The 22659-nt window shown below is 43.3% G+C and overlaps 1 protein-coding gene across 3 annotated transcripts; it reads left to right on the forward strand.

The window, feature by feature from the left end:
• LOC111839856 (protein kinase C delta type-like) lies at positions 1-22659 on the forward strand. 3 transcript variants are annotated; one of them, XM_023804132.2, is made up of 19 exons: positions 934-991; positions 1273-1422; positions 9833-9962; positions 10288-10487; positions 12897-12963; positions 14508-14667; positions 14980-15011; positions 15312-15397; positions 16091-16220; positions 16453-16553; positions 17076-17160; positions 17314-17489; positions 17631-17804; positions 17967-18058; positions 19746-19808; positions 19899-20037; positions 20306-20494; positions 20595-20723; positions 20955-22659. In XM_023804132.2, exons 3-19 carry the CDS (start codon positions 9854-9856, stop codon positions 21108-21110), a joined length of 2088 nt encoding a protein of 695 aa, XP_023659900.1. In that variant the 5' UTR covers positions 934-991; positions 1273-1422; positions 9833-9853; the 3' UTR covers positions 21111-22659. The 3 variants fall into 3 exon arrangements, with proteins under 3 accessions (XP_023659901.1, XP_023659899.1, XP_023659900.1); XM_023804133.2 differs by lacking the exons at positions 934-991; positions 1273-1422 and adding an exon at positions 1-206; XM_023804131.2 differs by lacking the exons at positions 934-991; positions 1273-1422 and adding an exon at positions 2-166.

A 22659-nucleotide genomic window follows, 5' to 3' on the forward strand; every position in this document is an offset into this window, starting at 1 on the left:
TGTGTCTTCGTGCGTAGCCGCACCTGGTCGACGTCACCACCCAAGCGTTGAAGCCTGCGAGTAACTGCACTTCCTTAAACACTGGGCGAAGTTGCGAACTGAAAGCAGGGAGGGACACTTCGCCCAACTAACACACTCACGGAGCGGCTGCTGCTCTCAGGAGGAGGTGAGTGTTTACGCTAAAAGGGGGGGAAACAGCTGAATCGGTGAGTTAACTGCGTCGGAACTGACCGTAAAGTTTACATAGTTGCTAAGAACCAGCGCGATTTCTAAATGGATGTGAAGCACTGTGTAATATGCAGCTCTTACACGTATAGCATGCATACATTATGCCGTCTTTGGGCTCAGTCTTTGAACTTGTGTTTGTCTTAAAGTGAGTTTCACGAGATTGATCGCTTCTCGATGCACTTTAAATCGATCCGTCCATCCGAGCAAACATAAATCTGCAGGGTCTCCCCGGCGCCGATCTTAAAACATGCCGGCTGGTGAGACTGGGAGGAAACGCGACGTGGTTTTGTCACTCACTCGATCCTTTTAGTGGGTCTCCATATTACGTAACCCACAGACAGAAGGCTATGCTACTTCATTGGGAGTGACGGTAGTTGTCCGCATTACCGAATTTTCACAATGAAAGTAAATGGAATTTGTTTTTTTTAAACTTTTCATTTCAGTTTCATTTTCTTGCAAGGTAGTATTCCCTGTTACGTGGTGTGTTGAGTTTTTGCATATTTACCGTGACCTCTGATGTCTCTGCTTTTCATTGTAACTCACAAGCGGAGGACAAACATTAGGCACTTTGTGTTTCGTATCAAATAGTAATGTAAAAAAGAAACAAGGAAATGCGAAAACACGGATCCGGGCAGATATCCTTGTTAAGGTAAACTATGTTTGACTGTGTCAACAGCTGCCCGCTGATGTTGAACTGTCATTGTGGCGGCGATGTTGTCAAACCACTAGGCAGGAACTTAAATGAAGAAAGGAAAAGCTGGAGGTACATTCATCAGACGAGAGGAGTGTCTGCAGTATAAGCCAATTTAGGATGTCATGTTCGTCTGCAGTCAGCTCTGTTACTTACGATTATCCACCTTAAATACCTATACAACAGAGCTCCAGCCTCACCCTCCACGCATTTTTTGAAACTGTAATTTAAGTCTGCTACCTTTTATTTCCCACGTACTGTCTTTGATGTTTTTGGTGATGGGGGTGTGTATTAACTTGCTTTGGCTCCCATTGTACAATACGGTTAATGTAATACCCTTCCTTGCGGTACAGACTCCAAGTCCAGGCACAGAATGTGCACGAATAAAGAAATGAAAACAGCAGCCTTATTCCTGGTTGGTCTTCCGCTGAAGCTGAATTCTTGAAAGTTCCTCTCAGCTCCCAGGGCGGGGCCGTTTCATTGTTGCGCCGTATGTGCTGCAGGTGAGCCTTTCATACATAGTGCCGTCTGACTGGATCCAGCCGAGTGCACAGCCCGAGGCCATGTATGAAAGCTTGCACGAGCATGTGCGAGCCAATGTGGCGAATACGATCAAATAGCGCCAGTATTACAGTGTCTGTGTCTGCCACGAAGCTTTTGTTTTCGTGCAAATGGCCCAGGAGAAGAACCATTACCGTAACAATTTTGATTTGTTTTTAAAAATACAGTAGTATACTCTGTTCATGCATATATTCCTTTTCTGAAACATCTTTTGGCGTGGCAGTCATTTCTTTAGACTGTATCAGTCTGAGAATCGTTGTTGTGTATAAGGGCTTATTTCCAGCATGGAACTGAGCCTTATTTCGTACCTCTGACAGATGCACTCCTGAACGGCGTCACTATATTAAAATCGTTTCTATATTTTCACAACATTTGCAGTGGAGTACAGCTGAGTATGTAGCTGGTGTGCTGAATCCTTGGCCATCTGGGTTGGATTTGATGGTGTTCTCGGCTCAGTCCAGACCGACAGCCTCAAATTGGCGACTTGGTAGAAAGTGTATGTGTGTGAGTTTGTGTGTGTGTGTGTGTGTGTGTGTGTGTGTGTGTGTGTGCACGTACACATTTTTGCAGACATTTTTTTAGTTTCCTGTATGAACACCACGGAACAGGGGTAATCAGTATCCCAGATGTGATTTAACTGTGACTTACTTTTAGGCTGTCAATTTATTTTAGTTTTATTGTAATTATGTATCAACTGGACTGCTATTCTATCAACATCCTAAATAAATGCAAAAAAAGTATAAGGCTTAATTGTTTAGTGCTTAGAGTATTTAAATTTAAACTAAAAAAACTTCAAAGCTATAGACAGCTGTGAAGAAGGTTCAGGCTTTATCCACATTTACCTTCAAAGAGACCCTGAATGCAGTTCTCAGATGTTTGCACAAATCTTTAATCAAATCTTTATACAGTGGGGTCGATAAGGTTGATTATCAGTCTAAATCAAATTTTGAACACTTAAATGATGACATCACTGAAACATTCCAGCTCTCCCTGACAAGTATGTCAGGCTTTGTTTATACCACACATTTTTTGTTTTTGTTTTTTGGCATGTTTTAGTAAAATGAAGAAAGTGATGCCATGGGACAATTTTGACCAGAAGGGCAGTTTTTTTGAAGTCTGGTCCTCTCTTAAGAAATGTGGCTCAATGTCCCATGTGGTGCGATGAGTGACACTCTGGAGGCGTGGGTCTCTCTCTTCAGGGTGTCCCCGTCCGAGGACAGCGAGTGGGCTCAGAACAGACTCGTGTATTTTTTTTTTTCTGCTCAGTCTGCCAACCGTCATTTCATTTCTTTTGGCTGACCACTGAGTTCCCCATTAATGGATAAATCTGCTCAGAGTACTTTTTTTTCTGTTTTACTGAAACTTCAAACCGTTTTCTTTCTTGATTCTTTGTTTGCATGTAACGAAACTACAGCAGGAATTAAAGTGCTTGGGAACAAGAAAGCATTTTCACCCACATGCATACATGCATATATACTTTACCATGCACATTCTCACACACATACACATGCGTTGTTGTCTTTTACTGACAGCATTTCCATGCATGCTTTCCAGACATGGCATGTGGCAGTTTCAGTAAACAGTTTGCCACCTTTCCCCCATTTGTTTCAGGTTTGCCTCAGGTCATCGACCTGGAGGCAGCTCGGGTTAAATGGCCTGTGTTTTGTTGACGGGGCAGAAACAGACACCTCTTTTAATGCTCCCTCGGCTACTACCTCTCCTCCGGTTGTCCTTGGCATCCGGGTCACTGTGTTCAGATTGAGTTTAATGAGCAGAGAGCATCCATTGAGATGATTGTTTGGTATTTTTCAGTCTTGCCAGATAAGTGCCAGTGGCATGTCTCAAGCAGGGTGTGGCAGCACCCCCATACAGATCAATTATCATAGGCTAGGGAATTGACCGAGGTACCATATCACTATGAGAATCTTGGTGAAGGAACATAGCTTGACTTACATTGCCTGGTGTGTGCTGAGTTCAGTCCTTTCAGGATATGGATTGTTGAGGATGGTCCAAGATTGCCTTTCGTCTGAAATGATTCTCACGACCTAACACTTCAGAGAGAGCAGTGAGAACCTGATGCCGTCTGATTCTCTGCACCGTTGCAGAGTTTGTGTGTGTGAATCTGTTTGTGTGGACGGGTGGCATGAGATGCCGTCCTCCCTTTGTGGAGCCTGGCTCTGCCTTTCCCTCCAGTGCAATGATTCTTTAGATCGATGTTGTACAGCTTTGGGGCCACTGACCTCCCATCACATTTATCTCTGTCTTGGTTTTTCTCACTCCCAAAATAAATATTGACCTTGCTTTCTTGCTATGTGACTGGATTATAGAGGAACCTGACAGCTGAGTCTCCATAATGAGGACTCAAAGCTTAAAAAGCAGCTATGGATGTTGATAAGTTGGCACTAAGAACAGACTTGATTCCAAAGTTCTTTGTCTTCACACCAGTGACCCACTCTTTACTGTACAGGACTGTACAGAAAATCAGTAGACTGAATGGCTCTGGTGCAGGGGTGAATAGTTTGGGTCCAGAAAGTAAAAATCCAGACCAAGATTTTGTTTCAACTAACCAGTTGAGTACTATGTGACTGTGACTCTTTATATTCAACTGGTTGGTTGAAACAAAATCTTGGTATGGATTTTTACTTTCTGAACTTAAACTGTCCACCTCTGCTCTGGTGTTTTGTGGGATTTTTAGCTTTATTTGGTCCACCAGGATTTGTTGAGGTGTTCCTGCCCATCGTGGTGAGGAATGAACTCCTGAAGGATAGGTTTATGAAAATAAAGTCATGCTGGTAGATGAATGGTGCCCTGTTCTATCTGCGGTTTGGCAGGCCCATGGAGAGACGATATGCTAATTAGCAGCATTGCTCAGGTACCGTGCTAACGGCTTGAGGAACCTATGTGTGTATTTCCGTATGTGCATGCTTGGGCTGCTGTGTGCATGTGTGTGGTCCTTAGCTCTTCTAGCAAAAGAATGTGGACACCTTCTTGTCCAATATCTCATTCTAAAGGTATTATTTTGAAGCCTTTCGGCAAATTGTTGCTGTAATAGCCTCTACTCTGTTGGGAAAGATTTATTTTAGATGTTTGATCTAGGCTTGGACAGTATTACAGTGCCACAGTATTTTGAGTATAATGTGGTATTTTGAAATCTTGGTGACAAAACTGGTCAAGCAGAAGTCCCCCATGATAAAATTTGCTGTTCAGCTAAATTTATCACTGGGAAATCTATTGCCAAACTTTGAAAGTGTGCTACTTTGGTGAATACCATTAAAATATATACTGTGAATGGTGTGGAAAATTAGATTCTGCCCAAGCCTAGCTGCAATGCTGCTGGTGAGATTTGCTGCCATTCAGGTTGAGTGTTGATGTGTGTTCAGTTCCCTTTTTGTGAGTTTGTGTGGCTGCCACTTCACAACTGAATTTGCTTCCAAACGTTTTGACCTTAACGTTTTGACTTTACTTGTGGCTGAGCAGGACAGCTGTAGCAGGGTGGAAATGTGGCAACCTGACTTGTTAGAGAGATGATGTCCTACGATGGTTGCCAAGTGGAAAGTCACTAAACTCTTCTGTACAATCACACCAAATTCTGCTGCTAATGCTGGTTGCCGGACGTCATGCGACTGTGTGCTAAATTAGGGCTATACACCTATTGGGCAATTCTTCAAATTAACAAGGGCTCCCACATACTTATGATCATATAGTTTGGGAGAAGGACACCTGTCAATCTCCAGCCAGTAGATGGGGCTGTCCTGTCTATTTGACCACAGATTCAATAGGCTTTTATTGATCCCGGAGAGTCAGAACGAGAAATGATTTAAGGATTATAACCTGACATTGTAGTGCGCTATAATGGATAGGAGGAGCTAATGGTTCATGTCTCTTGAGGAGATGCTGATGGCTAATGGCTGTGTAGAGGTGATGGAAAGACTCTCGCTGAGGAATGATAAAGGCACTTGGTGTTGTTTTTCTACTGATTGACAGAGATGTTGTTTTAATATGTCGGAGTAAATGGATCTGCTTATCAAGCTTTCCTGGGCAAATGCATTGTGTGGCTGTGTGTGTGTCTGGTTCCCTAATTTAGTGGAAAATGTTTAACTAGTTTTTTATTTTTAATTTAAAAAAATTCTTTAGGTGTTGTGATGTCCTGCACCCCTGTGTATGTGTTTGTATGCTTAGTGCATATTGACATTGTATTAGCCTCATTGTTTCCATCTATGGTGTGTTCATATCTCTCGGATCCCAGAATTCCTCATTAACCAATCAGAGTTTGGCTTGAGGACTGTTTTCCAGTTGTGTGCATGTACATGTGTCTGCATGTGTATTTAAAACTGTGCACTGTGTATTTGTACTGTGGACCTCTGGTTCAGAATGTGTCTCTTAATGTTCTCGTCTGTCTCCTGTGGCACAAGCCTCTGTCCAGCCTTGCCCAGCTCTTCTCTGTCTCCGCTCACTTTTTCCAGTCCGGAGGCTGGATGGTGCCAGAGGCGTCTCTCTCTGGGTTCCTCAGGCTGTGCACCATAAGAGCAGAGGCTGACATCATTCTCACAGGCAGGATTTGGGGTGGGGGGGCTGGAAGCACTGACTTTATCGCAGGGAGGGCCTTTCGCTTAGGGAGAGTGTGTAGGAGGGGTTGTTTCACAGACTTTTCGCTAGTGTGGATGTTCTCCACCCCCATAAGGACTCAGTGGCTCTCAGTGGGGTGGAATCGATATGCTTAGCGTAGGATTGCTGTTGGACACTGTGGTGGGAAAACATACAGTACTGGGCGAATCTTCGGTGACCAAAGAAAATTTATGTTTAAAAAATTTCTGTCTAAACAGTGAGTTTAAAATTTGCTCAAAAATGCTTTCAAAATAGTATATATATATATATATATATATATGCTAATAAAGTAATACAATAATTCTCTTCTTCGGACAGTTACCGATATCTTGTTGGATGGCTAGAAAAAATGCTTCAGTTCCCAAATCTCTCCCCAGGGGCACCCTAGTCATTACATATTTGGTCAGTTTCACCCCCCAGGATATTTAATTAATTAATAATCAATTAATAATGCATGATGTATTGATGAGTCACACAGGTGCTAGGGGTTGAAGAAATATATGGCTATACTGGGTAGTTATTGCAAATACTGGGGTGACTTTAGGAGAGGTTTTTAAATGACTAAGCTGGCACACTTTGATGGCTTAAAATCATATTTTATAATTTTTTTGACATAATTTAAACATAATTTTCTGTCGCAGCCTACTCTAGAGTGTGACTCTCAGCCTTTAATTTCACTGCTGGTGTGTTTGTGTGTGACAGGAGCCATTATTCGGATCTGCAGTCTATTGTGATGTGATTTATGCTCTTGGCCTGGTGGCAGTTAATAATGACGGTTTCAGTTTAGTATCAGTTTGCATTCTAGTTCAAACTGCTACAGGCTGATAAAGCCAGGTATCTTCTATGCACTTCTGCAGAAAAGGCCTAAATGGACACTAGCTCTGCACCAAGATATGGCGGTTCTGTTCGGGGAGTAAGTAGATGAAGGTCACCTTCATGGAGAAGTCGCCTGGATTCCAGTCAGTGCCCTATATACTGTGTGAAGCGCAGCGGGTGGCCCGCTGGCCATCTCAGCAGCCCAAGGACCTGCACCTGGGTGGCTTCATCTCCAGTCCCACCCCTGTTGGAGGAGTAGTCCATCTCCATGGAAACGCGTTGCTCGTAGATCCCGCCCAACCGCCCCACATTTTATGCATTTAATGTGTGATTGAAATACTTCTAAAACAGGCAGAGACGTCCAGTTAAATTATTAACCCATTCTCAGATAGACAGCGATGTCGCCACATGAAATATGACGGCATACCCTTGTTTCCCAATGTTTCCGTTCAGTAGTTCTAAGTCATTTTCAAGTGAAAGTCAGACAAAATGTTTTTTTTCCCCCATCATGGAGTGGAAAGCAGTTGTGAGAAATCAAAAGCTGAATTTTGACAGAACTATCTGGTAAAATATAGCGAGTCTTGGTATGCAGTAAACGTCATAAATTTTAGAAGACTGCACCATTACCAGGCAACATGGGAGATCCCTGTAATAGACGGCAAGCAGGAAAGGAAGCTTTGGGCTACAGTCGGGATGGTAGTAGGCGTAGGCTTAGCACACCAGCGCTTTTGTGTCACCGAGTTTGAGGAATTGTCATGATGCTTGAAATAACAGCACACACACGTCCACGGCCAGGTTTGCCACTTGGTTAGAAAGCATCTGAAAGGTACGGAGTCACTTTGTGCTGCTGCGGTGCCCTACTTCGGAAGGAGAATTAGCTTTTTCTGCTACTGTTTCTGTGCGATTCTTTTCTTGCTTGATGCGTCAGAGTAATGCCCTCCCAAATTTCTATAACAAGTACCATTAAGTGTTACACCTTGAATCTTTTCGGTATTTCTACTAAAATAGCCAACCCTTAAAAACACACGCGTGACTGTACCAGCTGAGCCTTACGCATAATTTTGAGGGTACCTCTGTCACAGGAATGACAAACCACCATGTTGTCCTCCTTTCATGTCCTGTCTTGTGGGATTAAGGCAAGGGTGTTTCATGAACATTTAAAATGGCAGTTGTAAATGCTTCTACAGCTTAGATAGTCATTTTAATATTGTAACCACGTCTTCCACAAGCATTTTTAAACAATTTTGAAAAATGTAATGTGGCAGTATGGCTGATCTAAGCACTAGTGGGGGAAAAAAAACTTTATAAAATCCCACATCCTCTTCAGCCTGCCCTGGTTGCAAGATCCTGGTCACGGTTGAGGTTGCGACATGCAGAATACAGCGGTTACTGAGTCTGGTTTTGACACATGCAGCCCGCCACTGCATGAAAAGGGTAATCTGGGTAAGAATGCCAAATTTACTTGGGACTGGGATATGAACCTGAATGTGACCTGAGTGTCACCTCCCAGTGCCCTGCCTCCCTCTCATTGATTGACACTTGTGGCGGGGGTTGGCATAGACCTTTGTTTAATAATCATCAGGCATTTGAATCTCAAGCTACAAATTTTTTAAATGTTAGAGTTACAGTGCAGTGCCAGCTGATTGTTTATAGGTCTGTAAACTACAGATACTCTGACTAACACAAGTTGAGGAGATACAGAGTACGTGAGTGTGCGTGTGAAAGAGAATAAACTTAGTTTGACATTCAAGCTGTGTTTTGTGAGCAGGGTTTGCCTGTGGCCAAACAGGTTTGTCCTGTTCTTGCATATGGGTCTTTTTACAAGCTTCTAAGAAATCACCGGTGGAACAGGCTCTGCTAGGCTCCTCATGAAATCCTGGCACAGTTGTAGTCAAATAAGACACACATGGATGAATAAGAGGTTCTTCTCTAAAATAATTATTATTATGAGTAATCCTGCAATGATGTGTTGTTGTATGTAAAAAGCCAGCTTTGAACAATACTTCTAGTCACTCTAAATATTAACTTATATATTTAGATTTCCTATATAGGTCACCATCCATGTAGACGTTAACTGTGAGTCACTGCTGGGATACATAGATGATTATTTTTTAGTGATTCTGTCTGTGAAGTGGAACAAATCAGTCCATTTTGTATGGTCCAACTTTGAGGATGCCATTGGTGCTTTTGGCATGTTTACAGACATAGAGTAATGGCTGGAGATCCTTCTAATTCCCACTGGAAGAGGGCATCCGTTAAGGGAAGCTAGTTATTGCATAAATTTTGCAATAGATCTCTTGCTGTGTATCTAGCAGAGGTGATGGCTGAACTCAGTCAGCTTGCGTTAGCTGAATGTAACCAGATTTCTGTATCTGGTCACCTGGAGTAGCAGTGTTGGGACATCTGTAGGTTCACCTGCACAGAACGTTCACCTCATTTGCCTGGGCATAGCATTCAGAAGAATAGTGGAAGTGTTTCTCTTAGCAGGATGCCCCAGGAACAGAGAAAGAGCTCCTTATTCTTAATCTGTTTCATTTACAAGAAGTCTCAGTCTTTTCTGATTTGGACCGTTTGGATGTGAAACTCTGTTGGTTACAATGGTGCTTTGAACTGTACTCTGTCGAGCTAAAGAACACAGACGTGATTGTCTTGTCCATGTTTGTAGCATCCATCTCTCCTTGTCTGAAGCATGTATGGTGGAGGACATCAATCTTCTCCAGGGCAGAATACAAAGCTGGTTCCATCTGACTAGCTTTGAACCAATGGCAGTAGGGAAAGTTGTGAAATGTGACTTCCTTCCCCTTCTGTCTGGTTTGTTCTTTTCCTATAAGTCGCGTGTGATTTGGTGGGGCAGCTGTCTCACGCTGGCTGTGGGGACCAGATGAAGGTGTGTACTGGTTGGTGTAAACCCCTCTCCTCTGTGCTCTCCAGGAGGCTGCCTCATTATTCACCATGGCCCCCTTCCTGCGTATCGCCTTCAACGATTTCGACCTGGGTGCCTTTGCCCCCCTATCTGACCCCCCCTTCTGCGCCATCAAGATGAAGGAGTCTCTCAGCACAGGTTTGTGTCCAGACACATTTATAGCAGATATTCACCATCACACACTCACTGTTACTCACTCACAACTTACATCCACTGTCATAAACTTGCATATAAGCGCTTATGTTGATATGCAAGCTTTATATATGGTGTGTGAGTAATGCCACTTTATTTATTTAGTAGATGCCCCACCTAAAAATGCCCCAGCAAAATCGGGGTCCACTACCCCCACCCCCACCCCTCACTCCACAAATTTGTCCTAGCTATGTCAGCCAAAGGCCCCCAGAGTAGTTAATATGCCCCTAGGTGCAGGCTGTGTGTGTTTACTGACTGCCTCCTCATACAGAGAGGGGGAAAACTCTGGTCCAGAGGAAGCCCACCATGTACCCAGCCTGGAAGTCCAGCTTTGATGCCCACATCTACGAGGGCCGCGTCCTGCAGGTGTTGCTCATGAAGACGGCTGAGGAGCCGCTGTCCGAGGTCACTGTGGGAGTGTCCGTGCTGGCAGAGCGCTGCAAGAAGGGCAATGGACATGCCGAGTTCTGGGTAAGAGACTCCTACCCATCTGTCAACTAATGAAAAGCATTTGGTGTGCTAGTAGGCAGTCATTACGATGGGACATCTGTGTAGCATTTAAAAACAACTGTGTCCCGTCAAAAGGACTAAGAAGATTGGTTAGGTCAAAATCATGAAAAGAACTTGAACAACAGACTGTCCAAACCTTTAAGCCTTTGTCTTTAAAGGGACAGCCAAAAAGAGTCATCCGTTGATGATGGACAATGTCTAACTAAGAATGGTCTTTCAATTGAAAACGATGATCTTTGTCTACTCCAAAGGGATGTGTAACAGTGAGAGTCAGGTGATGGGCATTTCACAATGTCGTGTGCAGTGTTCAGCTGTGCCTGTCCCACCTTCCCTATTCCATTCCCACGTGGAGCAAGTTCAGGAGCTGGAGTGTCAGCTGTGGCTTGATTTTCCTTTGTATCTGAGTGGATTGGCTTTTCACTATCGTCTGTAAAACTCACCCTTGTCCACTGCTTACTCTCCATGTTATGGACATGTATTCACACTTGACACTGTAAATAACTATTGATTAAAAACACTTCTAGTCTTTTAGAAGTTCATCTCTCAAAAAGACTGCAACATGTCCCTGTCCCCTCTTCATTTCTGTATCTTCCCACAACCCTGACCAGGACAGGCAATTAGTGCATGGATGGATGGATGGTTGGAGGGATGGAAGGAATCTTAGGTGAATCTGAATCTTAGGTGAATCTGAATCTTAGGTGACCACATCCATTCAGAGTTGCCCTTTTCCGCAGCACAGGGGTAATGGGGAATTTTTGGAAAAAGTCAGGGCAATTTAGTCTCTGCATAATCTGCCATCTCAGTGTGTCATGTCTTGTATGACATAAGAAGGGAAAAATGATGCAGCTACTAACCCTATAGCTGTAGGACGTATAGATGCACACCAGCAAAATGACAGTTTTCTCGTGGCAGTATTTTAGTTATCTGTTGCAGCCTTTAACACAGATGCAGATTTTCAACAGGGCCTTCAAGCTATGCACCTGGCACCTAGAGGTTACTTAGAGGAATTTCTTGACCAAGTCATTTCTGTTATAGGGGTATAGTATGGTTGTATATATGTGTATGCTATCCTACAATGTTAATAAAGCCAAAAGAGAGACATTGTTAATTCCACTTTCAAAGTGTAGCTTTTTGATTTTAATAAAGGCCAAAACTTTTTTGGTAACACTTTACTTGAGGGGGCACAAGTAACTTAGTGACTCTGTTATTATTCAAATACAAATCATGAACAAATGCAGTAACTGCATGAAATAAATGAATTCATTGATTGAGGAATAAACAAGGGGTCAGTACAGAACAAACACTTTGTTGCTGGTTAATTAAAACATTACGTAAGGGATTAACACTTTACATGACATGGCACAAATTAGGGCTGGACAATAATTCGATATCAATATATATCGTGATATATTTTTTTTCAATAACGGTGATACGATTTTTAAACACATTTCCGATATTTCGATATACATATATACTGTATCATATAATATACAGTGTATGAATAATCAGCCTGTTTTAGTTTAAATGGAAATATATTATTGTTAATAAGCTGAGTCTGAGAGTTTTATTTATTTGATAGTTTATTTCACATTTCTTGTTTGTAAAGGCTAAATACAAATAAAAAGTGAACCTTATTTTTTTTTGTACTGTTTTTATTTAAAAAAAAATTATATAATTTTAATAGGAGGAGCCTGGAGGTATTATAGACTTTGCAAATTCAGTTTGCAGACATCCATTGTGTGTGTCCTCGGCAGTTTTTTCCTGAGGCTTTTTAATATTGTCCATATCGATAACGGAATTATATCGTATCGACCAAAATTAAGAAATATATCGTGATATAAATTTTTGCCATATCGTCCAGTCCTAGCACAAATACTTGGTAATAACTCAGTTACTACTGAAGTACAAATGAATCTGGTTGCTACTTGAGATGAATGATGCGTCACGATTCATTAATGATGAACAAACATGGGCTCAGCACTTGTGTTAATCATGACTTCTTAATTCAGTAGTTTTAGAGCTTTACACAGCTTTCAGAATTAAAGATCTAGTAACAAATACAGTAACTGCTTGATAAAACACACATCATGATTCATTAACGATGAATTGACATGAGATCAGTATGTAAGTAAGACTTAGTTTGTGGTCAATTAAAACAAGTAATCACACAGTACTATATTATTTGTGCCGCCTCAAGTAAAGTGTTACCAGTAGAAATGTACCACTGTGTTATTTGTGTACCCTTAAGTAAATTGTTACCCTTTTCTCCACCCTGCATTCCTGAATTTCGGGGCGGGGTTTGGCGCCCTGTATAACTATGCGGTGTTATTCTGCATATGTGGCTGATTCTGACCTGCGCGGTCTCTCTAGGTTGACCTACAGCCCACCGGGAAGGTGATGATGGCTGTGCAGTTCTTCCTGGAGGATGCTGACGTAGGTAGGAACGAGTGTGACCCTCTAATGATACCAATCCCACACAGACACACACACACATATATGCACACGGGTGTTTGTATTCATATCTTTATGGGGACCATCCATTAATTTATATGGGAAAAATCCCAACAATAATAACCTTAACCACTACCCAGTCCTATCGTTAACCATAAGTAATCAAACAAAATACAAGTCTTCAGTTTTTTGATTGTGGTAACAGATTTTTATAAAATTGAGTTTCCCCATGTGGGCCTTGGTCAGGATCAGCCACACAGACAAGTCGTCACCATGTGTCTTGAAGCAGAAATTGGTAAAATGGTGCCTAGTAATGCTAATCATGCCAGTTTATGTAGATCAGAAAGAATAACTCTCAGTCCGTAACTAGGATTCTCTGCAGCAAGGCGTATCTGACCTGGAATCAGTGCTTTAAAATCCGGCCTCTGGCTGTCTTGCTGTGAGCGGACCCTGAACTGGGTTTTCTGCCAGTAGTCCTGTCTCATCATTATCTCCTGCTTGATTTTTCCCTCTTGGTCAGATTTTTCCTCCAGTCTTGATTGTGTTTCTCCTAGATGATGTATTGATGTAGTAACGTGTAAAAAAAAAAGGGCAGGGAGAGTCTAGATCATAAGTGCGAACTCTCAGTAGACGTGGAGTGGGGGGCTGTCTGTAAGGCTGCTTCAGCGAGCAGATCAGCCCTAACCGCTCAGCCCCCATTGGAAGCACATGGGCGTCAAGCTTGAGGTCCTGGCTGAGGCCCAACATCCACGGATTGGCTCCAGGCTGTGAGGGGGGAATAAGAGAGCATGAGAGCTTTGGAAAACAGCTCCCACTGAGATATTTTTAGGGAACCATGTCTGGACAGCCATCTTCCACTTCCTGTCTCTGCTGTTTAGTACCCTTCCGTGGCAGGAGATCTCGATGGCAGGGGGCCACACAATTAGACCAGACGCTGGACCAGCCAGGCATTCGGCCCCAGGGCCCATTCACATGTCCACGACCCAGTTACCTTGGATTACATCAGCTGGTCCCGCAGCTCTTAATTATATAGTATACTGGGTCAGAGACAATAACAGTTCTCTGAGCAAATGGACAGCAGGGGGCATGACTGTTAAAGGCATCAGCTGTGTTTTGCTTGATCTTCCTCCCAATGTATCAAGAGATAAAACTGGGAATGGCTTTTACTGAAAGCCCCTACCAGTAAAAATGCTGTAAAAGTGTAATGAACTCTGAGCTTCATAAGTACAGTTTGTTTTGTTTGGACATAGTTCATTGAATTAATTACACAGTGCTAAATGTGCTAAGTTGGTTGACAAGAAGTCCATAAAAATTAATTTTTAAAAAGTTTTGAATACGTTTCAGTTTGTTTTCTATAATTTGCAGCATATTAAGAGACCTGCTTTTCTGATTGCAATGAACATGTTACATTATGGGACTGAAAAATAGAATGAGTGAAAGGGCAGAGATTGACTGACCTGAGAGGGCCAGTGCATCTTGGGTGCCGGAATCGAGACTCTCCGACTGACCGCTGTCCTGATGTGTACGCAGAAGGCAAGCAGGCATCGCAGGTGGAGGAGGGCGCCCTGACACTGAACCGCCGCCGAGGTGCCATAAAGCAGGCCAAGATCCACAACATCAAGAACCACGAGTTCATCGCCACCTTCTTCAAGCAGCCCACCTTCTGCTCTGTGTGCCGAGAGTTTGTCTGGTGAGTGTCGCTCTATTTCAGAAGGCTACGGTCCGAGTTAGTGCTGTGGTTAACATTAGCACTGCCGCTGCAGCCGTTAGCATTAGCACCGCCGCTGCTAATGCTGTCGATAGCAGAAGTCTGATCACGTGACCTAAGTACTCAGCCCATAATGGCTCCACACCGTTGTGGGAGGCCAAAGACAAACGTGTTTGATCATCAGTCACACAGACTCTGCGGGGGAACGCTGTGTAACCCCTGCTATGAGACAAGAGGCTTTTATAGCTGTACTGAAGTATCTAGTTTCATCCTTTTTCTCTTCTTTCTCTATAGGGGCCTTAATAAACAAGGCTACAAGTGCAGAAGTAAGTGAATGCCTTAAAATAATGTTTTAGTACTTCACAAAATGCAGAAGCCATTACGCAGAAGCAAAAAAGACTATCATTCTTAAATTTTGTTTGTGTTGCATGTCATACTAAATTTTATACTGTTTTATTTATTCATTTATTTATTTATATCTTATTTTACTTGTTTTACTGTTTTATTTAGCTTTCATATAATGCTAAAATGTATTTTGAAAGAATGTCTATACATAACAGTGTTGCGATTTATGTTTTATCATTTGTTTTGGCCATATAACTTAACATTGAATCTCTCGTACCCAGAATGCAATGCAGCAATCCACAAGAAGTGCATTGACAAAATCATTGGACGCTGTACGGGGACAGCGGCCAACAGCCGAGACACTATGGTAGGTGACTTCAGGTATTCTAAATCTATACAACAAAAAGGTTTTCAGTCTACCTGAGCACATAAGGTTACAGTTGAATTGCATTTTTTCAGCACTGGGGCGATAAGGGGTTTAAAGAGACATGAAGACTTGTATGCACACAGGTGCAGAAGGGCTTAGGTAGGGAATTCAGAAAGTCAGAAAGACCATAAGCTTCCAGTGAGAGCAGCGGATAACAGCAGCTGTCACTGAGGAGCTCATTCGAAGGGCCTTACCAAGGAAGGCCGTGAAGTTCAAAAAGGAATGTGAAATGTGGAGCTAGCGGAGGTTTCACCTACCCACCATGCCAGTACACAGGCTCAGGTGGTGTCATTATCATTGAAGGCCAGTGGCTTAATAGAGTTCCTTTGGAGGGAGTCTTTCCAGGGTACAGGACAGGTTATCAAACAGACTGGCTTCTTAAGGTTGATTTCATACTTCTACGCAGATTCTACATCATGGGTAGCCGCGTAGCCATGTAGCCTTGTACTCTATGCCCTAGCCTACACCATAGCCTGACGTCTGTATTTACATTTCTGGAGAGGTGCACGTCAGGCTCCAGCGTTGAGTACAGCATAGAGTGCGCGGCTACTTATGGCATAGATTCTACGCAGAGCATAAATTGGCTGTTAGTCCAGTAACTTATTATTGTCCTATCTGTTTTCTTGTCCTCAGTTCCAGAAGGAACGCTTCAAGATCGACATGCCACATCGCTTCAAGACCAACAACTACATGAGCCCCACATTCTGTGACCATTGCGGGAGCTTACTGTGGGGTTTGGTCAAGCAGGGCCTCAAGTGTGATGGTAGGCCAGCGTGATTGCCTGCTGCCTGCATGTTCCAACCAAGAATGTCAGCCACATAGTTAACCTTGACACCTCAATAAAAGCATACTTCGTTATGTGCAGTGGATCAGCCCAGCACTCCAAGCTTTATATTTTATGAGACAGCATTTATGTTTCATTAACTAATGCTTTTTCGCCATTTCGCTTCCACAAATTGTCACACCTTGTTGTCTCAAACTTCCTTCCTATACAGAGTGTGGGATGAACGTTCATCATAAGTGCCAGTCCAAAGTGGCCAACTTGTGTGGCATCAATCAGAAGCTGCTGGCTGAGGCTCTGAACCAAGTCAGCCAGGTGGGTGGTGGTCCGTGGAGTTCAGACATCGAAGCCCCCCTGCCTCTTAGGAAAAATGCAGGACAAATGCAAGCCCTGCCCCCCAGTCTTTAGCATTTAGTTACTTATGTATGTATTTATTATGTATATTTATCACTCAGTCCTAGTAAAGGGTCCCTATGTCTTCCTTTGAAAGTTCCTGGATCAAAAAATGTTGACGTTGCTCACAGACTCTGCTTTTCTGGTGTTAGTTATTGTGTGAAGTCGGTTTCACTGATCAGGCCACACATGAGTAAAACGGCACAATGAATAAAAATGTCATTCTTTTACTGAGAACAAGAACTGTACAAATTCTCCTGCTAGACTCACATTCAGCAAAATCCAAGTTGCTTGCTGAGTGTGCTTGAAAGCTCCCAAGGGGAGATTTGCTGCATCCGGCACTGGCCGTCCCCTAGCCCAGAAGTTTCTATCTGGCGCTTCTCCAACTCTTCCCCGACATCTCCAGTTTCCTGTCTCATGGCATCTTTTTTCCGGTCTTTGCAGAAATCCACTCGGCGGTCTGACCCCAACTTGACAGACATAGGAATCTACCAGGACTTCAACAAGAGTCCTGGATCAGAGAGCAACGGTGAGGCCATTAGGATTTGCACCTTTTCTGCAGACTGAGAAATGTGAAGTGAAAAGGGGGTAGTAATGGAAGCCCAGATGTGAATTAAACTTGAAAGAGAACAACCACAGTTACTTTCAGATGATGTGATGGCCTTCTCTCTGTTCCAAGCAGAAGGCTCTCAGTATGGGCGACTGTGGGAAGGCACCGGTCCCATCCCCACCCCTGTTCCTATTCCTGTTCCTGTTCCTGCCCCTGTTCCTACCCCGCCCCGCATCACCCACCAGAAACGCGTCACTTCCGAACAATTCATTTTCCACAAAGTTCTGGGCAAGGGCAGCTTTGGCAAGGTAGGCCAAGACTTCCAGAAGATCCACTTTGAGATTTTTCTCAAAATATTACTTTAAATTAAAGGCTCTTCAATCTGTCTGCTATCAGCCTCTCTTGTCTTCTCTCCAACTCTTACCTTCTCCCTCCTCCTGTTGCTCCAGGTATTACTGGCAGAGATGAAAGGGACTGGGCAGTACTTTGCAATAAAGGCTCTGAAAAAGGATGTGGTGCTGATGGATGATGACGTGGAGTGCACCATGGTGGAGAAGAGAGTGCTGGCACTAGCTTGGGACTGTCCATTTCTCACACACCTATACTCCACGTTCCAGACCAAGGTACATCCAACTCTCCCTTCATCCATCTATGCTTCAATATTATCAAAGGCTTGTATCACATACAGTTGCTACCACATGATGTGCAAACCCATCATGGGCATTGTGAACTTGCTGCAGCCACACGGCACATCACCGCAGTGACAACACAATCTATGCCCACAGGAACACCTGTTCTTTGTGATGGAGTACCTGAATGGGGGAGACCTGATGTTTCACATACAAGAGAAGGGCCGCTTTGACCTCTACAGAGCCATGTGAGTGTTGGCTTCCGGAAGTGGGGTGCGGGGGGGGTGCAGTTAACAGCTTAGTCATTGCCTCACATTAGGAGCTGCTCATTTTACTGGGGTATTCAAGGGGAACAAAAAATGCACAGAAGGCCCCTGCATCCTATCTTAGCTCAACTCGGAGAGCAGCTTCATTCAACAGAAGAAGCTTCATTTATCCCTGTGGAGACGTGTGTTTATGGGGGTGTCTACCCTTTCCCTCATTGTTCCGATGACATTTTGGAGTGTGTATTTCATTACCCAGGGATACCATTATGTCACCTGATCTGAAATTAGCTGAGGAATGGGGGTTGTCCTCTGCTCTCTTGAGTTTCCTTGTAACATATGGGATGGTCTCCCTGTCTGAAATAGCTTTCTGACCAATATAAGGAATGAGATCTTAAGACTATGGAAAGTGTAGCAGGCTATGAAGCAGTTCATAATATTTCCCTTTGTCTGAACCCCCAATGTGTGGTTTAAGTTATCTGGGGGCCCTAAGTTTACATTAGCATGGACACACAGGGGGTATCAATTTAACTAATATTTGCTGGGGCCTTAGGCTGTAGCCTAGGATAGCCTATGCATCAATCTGCCCCCGACAGCCCCCTGTCATCCCCGGAACATGCCCTCTTACATAACATTACAGCTGGCCCTTCACGATGACGGGATTCAGGCGACACGTTTAGGCTGGTCACCATTGCCATGGAAACAACCTGTCTCCACTCACCATTCTTTTTGTTTGACAGCCCCATGCCCCCGAAACCTTTATTAAAAATTAACTAGCTGTGGTGGAGTTCACTGTACAAGCATTCAGTGGAGGGTCTCTGGAATTACACTACAGAACTGCTGGGCAAAGACATCATTGTTAGGGTTTGGGTTAATCCTCATTATATAGCTGGCACTGCAATTACTAATAAAAATAAGTCATTAAAACTGGGTGACATGGTATTTCAGCACTGCTGTCTCATATCTCCAAGATTGAGGGTTCGAATCCTGCGTCCACTCGTGTGACACACAGAACATGCAAACTCACACAGAGTTTCTTCCCACGGTGCAAAGAACTGAAGTGAGGCTAATTAGTGTTTAGAAATTGAGAGTGAGTGCGCATCTCAACCCATTCAGGCTTGATGGCCTGCTCAGGATGACAACTTTGGATCCAAACATGTTGCTTCAGGTCTAAGTTAAGGCAGCTTCAGTAAACTTGCAAACAAAGCAAGAGGTAAGGGGAGACGGGCAGGTGGCTGGGAACTGTGGCATTCTCGTGAGGAATAAGCTGACACTGTAGGTTCAGGAATATACAGAAACATGGTATTGTGTGTCCCACAGGTGGCAGTTGTCATTGTCCTGGCATAAATTTCAGCTAGTGCATGCCCCCCAGCAGTGTTTCTCAACCTAGTACGCTGGGCCAGCCCACATTTTTTGCTCCCTATGGAGCTGGGAGGGAGCAAAAATGTTGACTGCTTAGCCTGGGGCTAAGTGGCAGCAAAGACATGGACTGTCTGAGGGTCTCCGAGGATTGGGTTTAGAAACACTGCCCCAGGGCAAGTAGGCTCTGCTAAATAATTCAAACCACCTGATCCATCAGTGTGGTCATGACAGAAGGTGGTTATTCTTTTTATGGTCAACACTCAACCGCCTTTTTTTAAGCTTTTTGTTTATCTTTTGTTTTGGTTTTCAGGTTCTACTCGGCCGAAATAATCGTCGGGCTCCAGTTCCTTCACACTAAAGGAATCATCTACAGGTAAGAATTCCAGGTTGAGCCTGTCAAGAATCTCCACAACACATTTCAGTCAGCTGTGAAAAGCACGGTCTTCTCGGCTTGTCTGTCCAGGGACCTGAAGCTGGACAACGTGATGCTGGATTGTGATGGGCACATCAAGATTGCCGACTTTGGCATGTGCAAGGAGAATATGTTTGGGGAGCATCGTGCCACCACCTTCTGTGGAACACCAGATTACATCGCACCTGAGGTATGTTTGGAGGGGTGGGATATTGCTGTTTTGTAAGAGAAATCATCTCATATCCCTGTCTCATTGGGTCTACCGTAGTCATGGATATCAAGAATAATACTAGGCTATCTCCGTGGAAGAGCAGATCCGTCCAACTCTTCTTTGTCTGACCATAACATATAATTCAGAGGAAATGAGCAGTTTACCAAGACTATGAACCACAATAGATCAATAGCAGAGGAACCTTCTAGTACACGACAGTAGTGTGTTTCTTGTGTTCTGCTCCCAGATCCTGCTGGGACAGAAGTACTCCTTCTCCGTGGACTGGTGGTCTTTCGGAGTACTAGTGTATGAGATGCTGATTGGTCAGTCACCCTTCCATGGTGATGATGAGGATGAGCTTTTCGAATCCATCCGAATGGACACCCCCCACTATCCCCGCTGGATCACCAAGGAGGCCAAGGACCTTCTAGAGAAAGTGAGTCAGCTTATTGACCCTTAGCTCAAACCAGGACTGAGCTGCATATCTTCCCACACCAGGAATCACAATGTTGTGCTTCCTTCTCTTCTGCCCTTAGCTGTTTGAGAGGGACCCAACTCGCAGGCTGGGCATTGTCGGCAACATTCGCATGCACCCCTTTTTCAAGACCGTGAACTGGACCAGCTTGGAGAAGCGGGAAGTGGAACCTCCATTCAAGCCCAAAGTGGTACGGCCTACTGGTTCATTGTCTTAATGGTGTGCTTTCTTTAAACCAATGGTGGGGGGGGGGGGGTCATTGGAAGCTGGCAATATTAAAGTACTAGAAGCCTGTATTTATTTTTTGTTCAGATTAACATTGCTTATATTTTTGTCACAGGAATTAAGGAATTATGGGGGATGAGGGTGATGCCCTTCCTAACAGTGCCTTGATGTGCTCTTTCTTTTTGGCCTATCACAGAAAGCTCCTAATGACTGCAGTAACTTTGACCGGGAATTCTTGAGCGAGAAGCCCCGCCTCTCACACAGCGACAAGAACCTGATTGACTCCATGGACCAGACTGCGTTTGACGGTTTCTCATTTGTCAACCCCAACATGGAATGTCTTCTGGAGTGACCACAACCCTCCTGCCATTTGGCATTCTGTCAAATAAGCACAGAAGGAATTATGGGTGACCAGTGTTAAATTTACAGCGGTTAAGGGTCTGTCAGTCTTTCTTGTGATCAAACTTTAAATTTATTACTTGTTTAATGTACTGTTTTGTGATTATATTAAACTTTGCACAGTCGCACATACAAAAACACATACCTGCTCCCTAAAAACAATTTACTAACCAATGTAGTTCACCAGGAGAAGATGCATTAATACATTACATTACAATACCCCATATGAACTGTGAGATCAAGACTTCGTTCTGGTTCTACCAGTGGTTGAAGCAAGAAAGGAGTATCACCTGGACGAAGACTCAGGCCATATAACTCAATAAGAATAATACATCTTTACCTCTCTGTCTTTCTTTTCTTCCAGTTGAATTTTGTAGCTCATTCCAGGAAAGACAGAAGCTTCATTGTTTATTACAAGAGTGTACATCATTCTGATCACACACACACACACACACACACCCAGTTATACTCTGTACATGTAACTTGTTTTCATTCTATACATCTAAGTCACATTATTTATTTAAATTGTTTTCATAGGGTTGTCTACTTACATCTTTCCAAATTCTGACACTGTCCTATTTGCAATTACTAATAACTAGTATTACTAGTATATTTTTGCCCAGTTCCTATGATTTTCCTGTCTGGTTAGCCTGTAGCTTGTGTACATGAGTAAACACTTCGGTACACAAGAAAGGAAGAAGTTAGTGGAATTAAAGAAATGTCTAATTGTACAGATGTGAGATCCATTTTGCTGTTAATGTTTGGATCTGGTTTCCAGTCCTTATTTTTGTAATCGCTGTTACCATGGACTGTCAGTCTCTGCAGTTATGAAAATGAAAAAAAAGTACTTTTGTTAGAGCTAAAAAAAAAAAAAAAAAGGATGAAAATTATTACTTGAAGTTTGTCTGGGTTACGTGTTTATATGTGATATTAGAGTATAATATGCTGTATTGATTTGTCCAGCAGTATCTAGAACATAAACAGAAATTATTGTTCACAGGTGTTAGTCTCGTCTCATGTTCAGATCAAAAAACATACAAGCCAAAAACAGACTATGTTGTTGTGTTTGTCCTATTTTGGACTTTGTTGATTCCCTTCTCTTCAGCCACAGTTAGGGTTAATCTGAGTGGATCGGGGTCAGACTAATGCATCCCCAAGGCCATGTTTGGGCAGATGCCTGGGAACCACACAAAGCCCAAAGCAGTCATTTAAGGGTGAACCCTTCCCAAAAAAACAGACAGAAGATGGTGTCACAGACATGGCCTGCCCCATGGACGGGTACTTCAGAAACACGCCTGAATAGGGCCTGCATGGTTGTGTTATCATGAAAACATGAGTGTAAATGTGTGTAACATTACTTGAATATAGTTTTTAATGAGAAATAAAAACATGCTGTATATATGAATATATATTGCTTTAACAGAGACTGTTGGTGAGCTAAGCACATTGCCTCTTACAGTCTTCATCTTTTAAATCTGTTAATAAAATCAATAGCATCCTAA

Source organism: Paramormyrops kingsleyae, chromosome 8, assembly GCF_048594095.1.
Source record: "Paramormyrops kingsleyae isolate MSU_618 chromosome 8, PKINGS_0.4, whole genome shotgun sequence".
In the NCBI taxonomy this organism is placed as follows: Eukaryota; Metazoa; Chordata; class Actinopteri; order Osteoglossiformes; family Mormyridae; genus Paramormyrops; species Paramormyrops kingsleyae.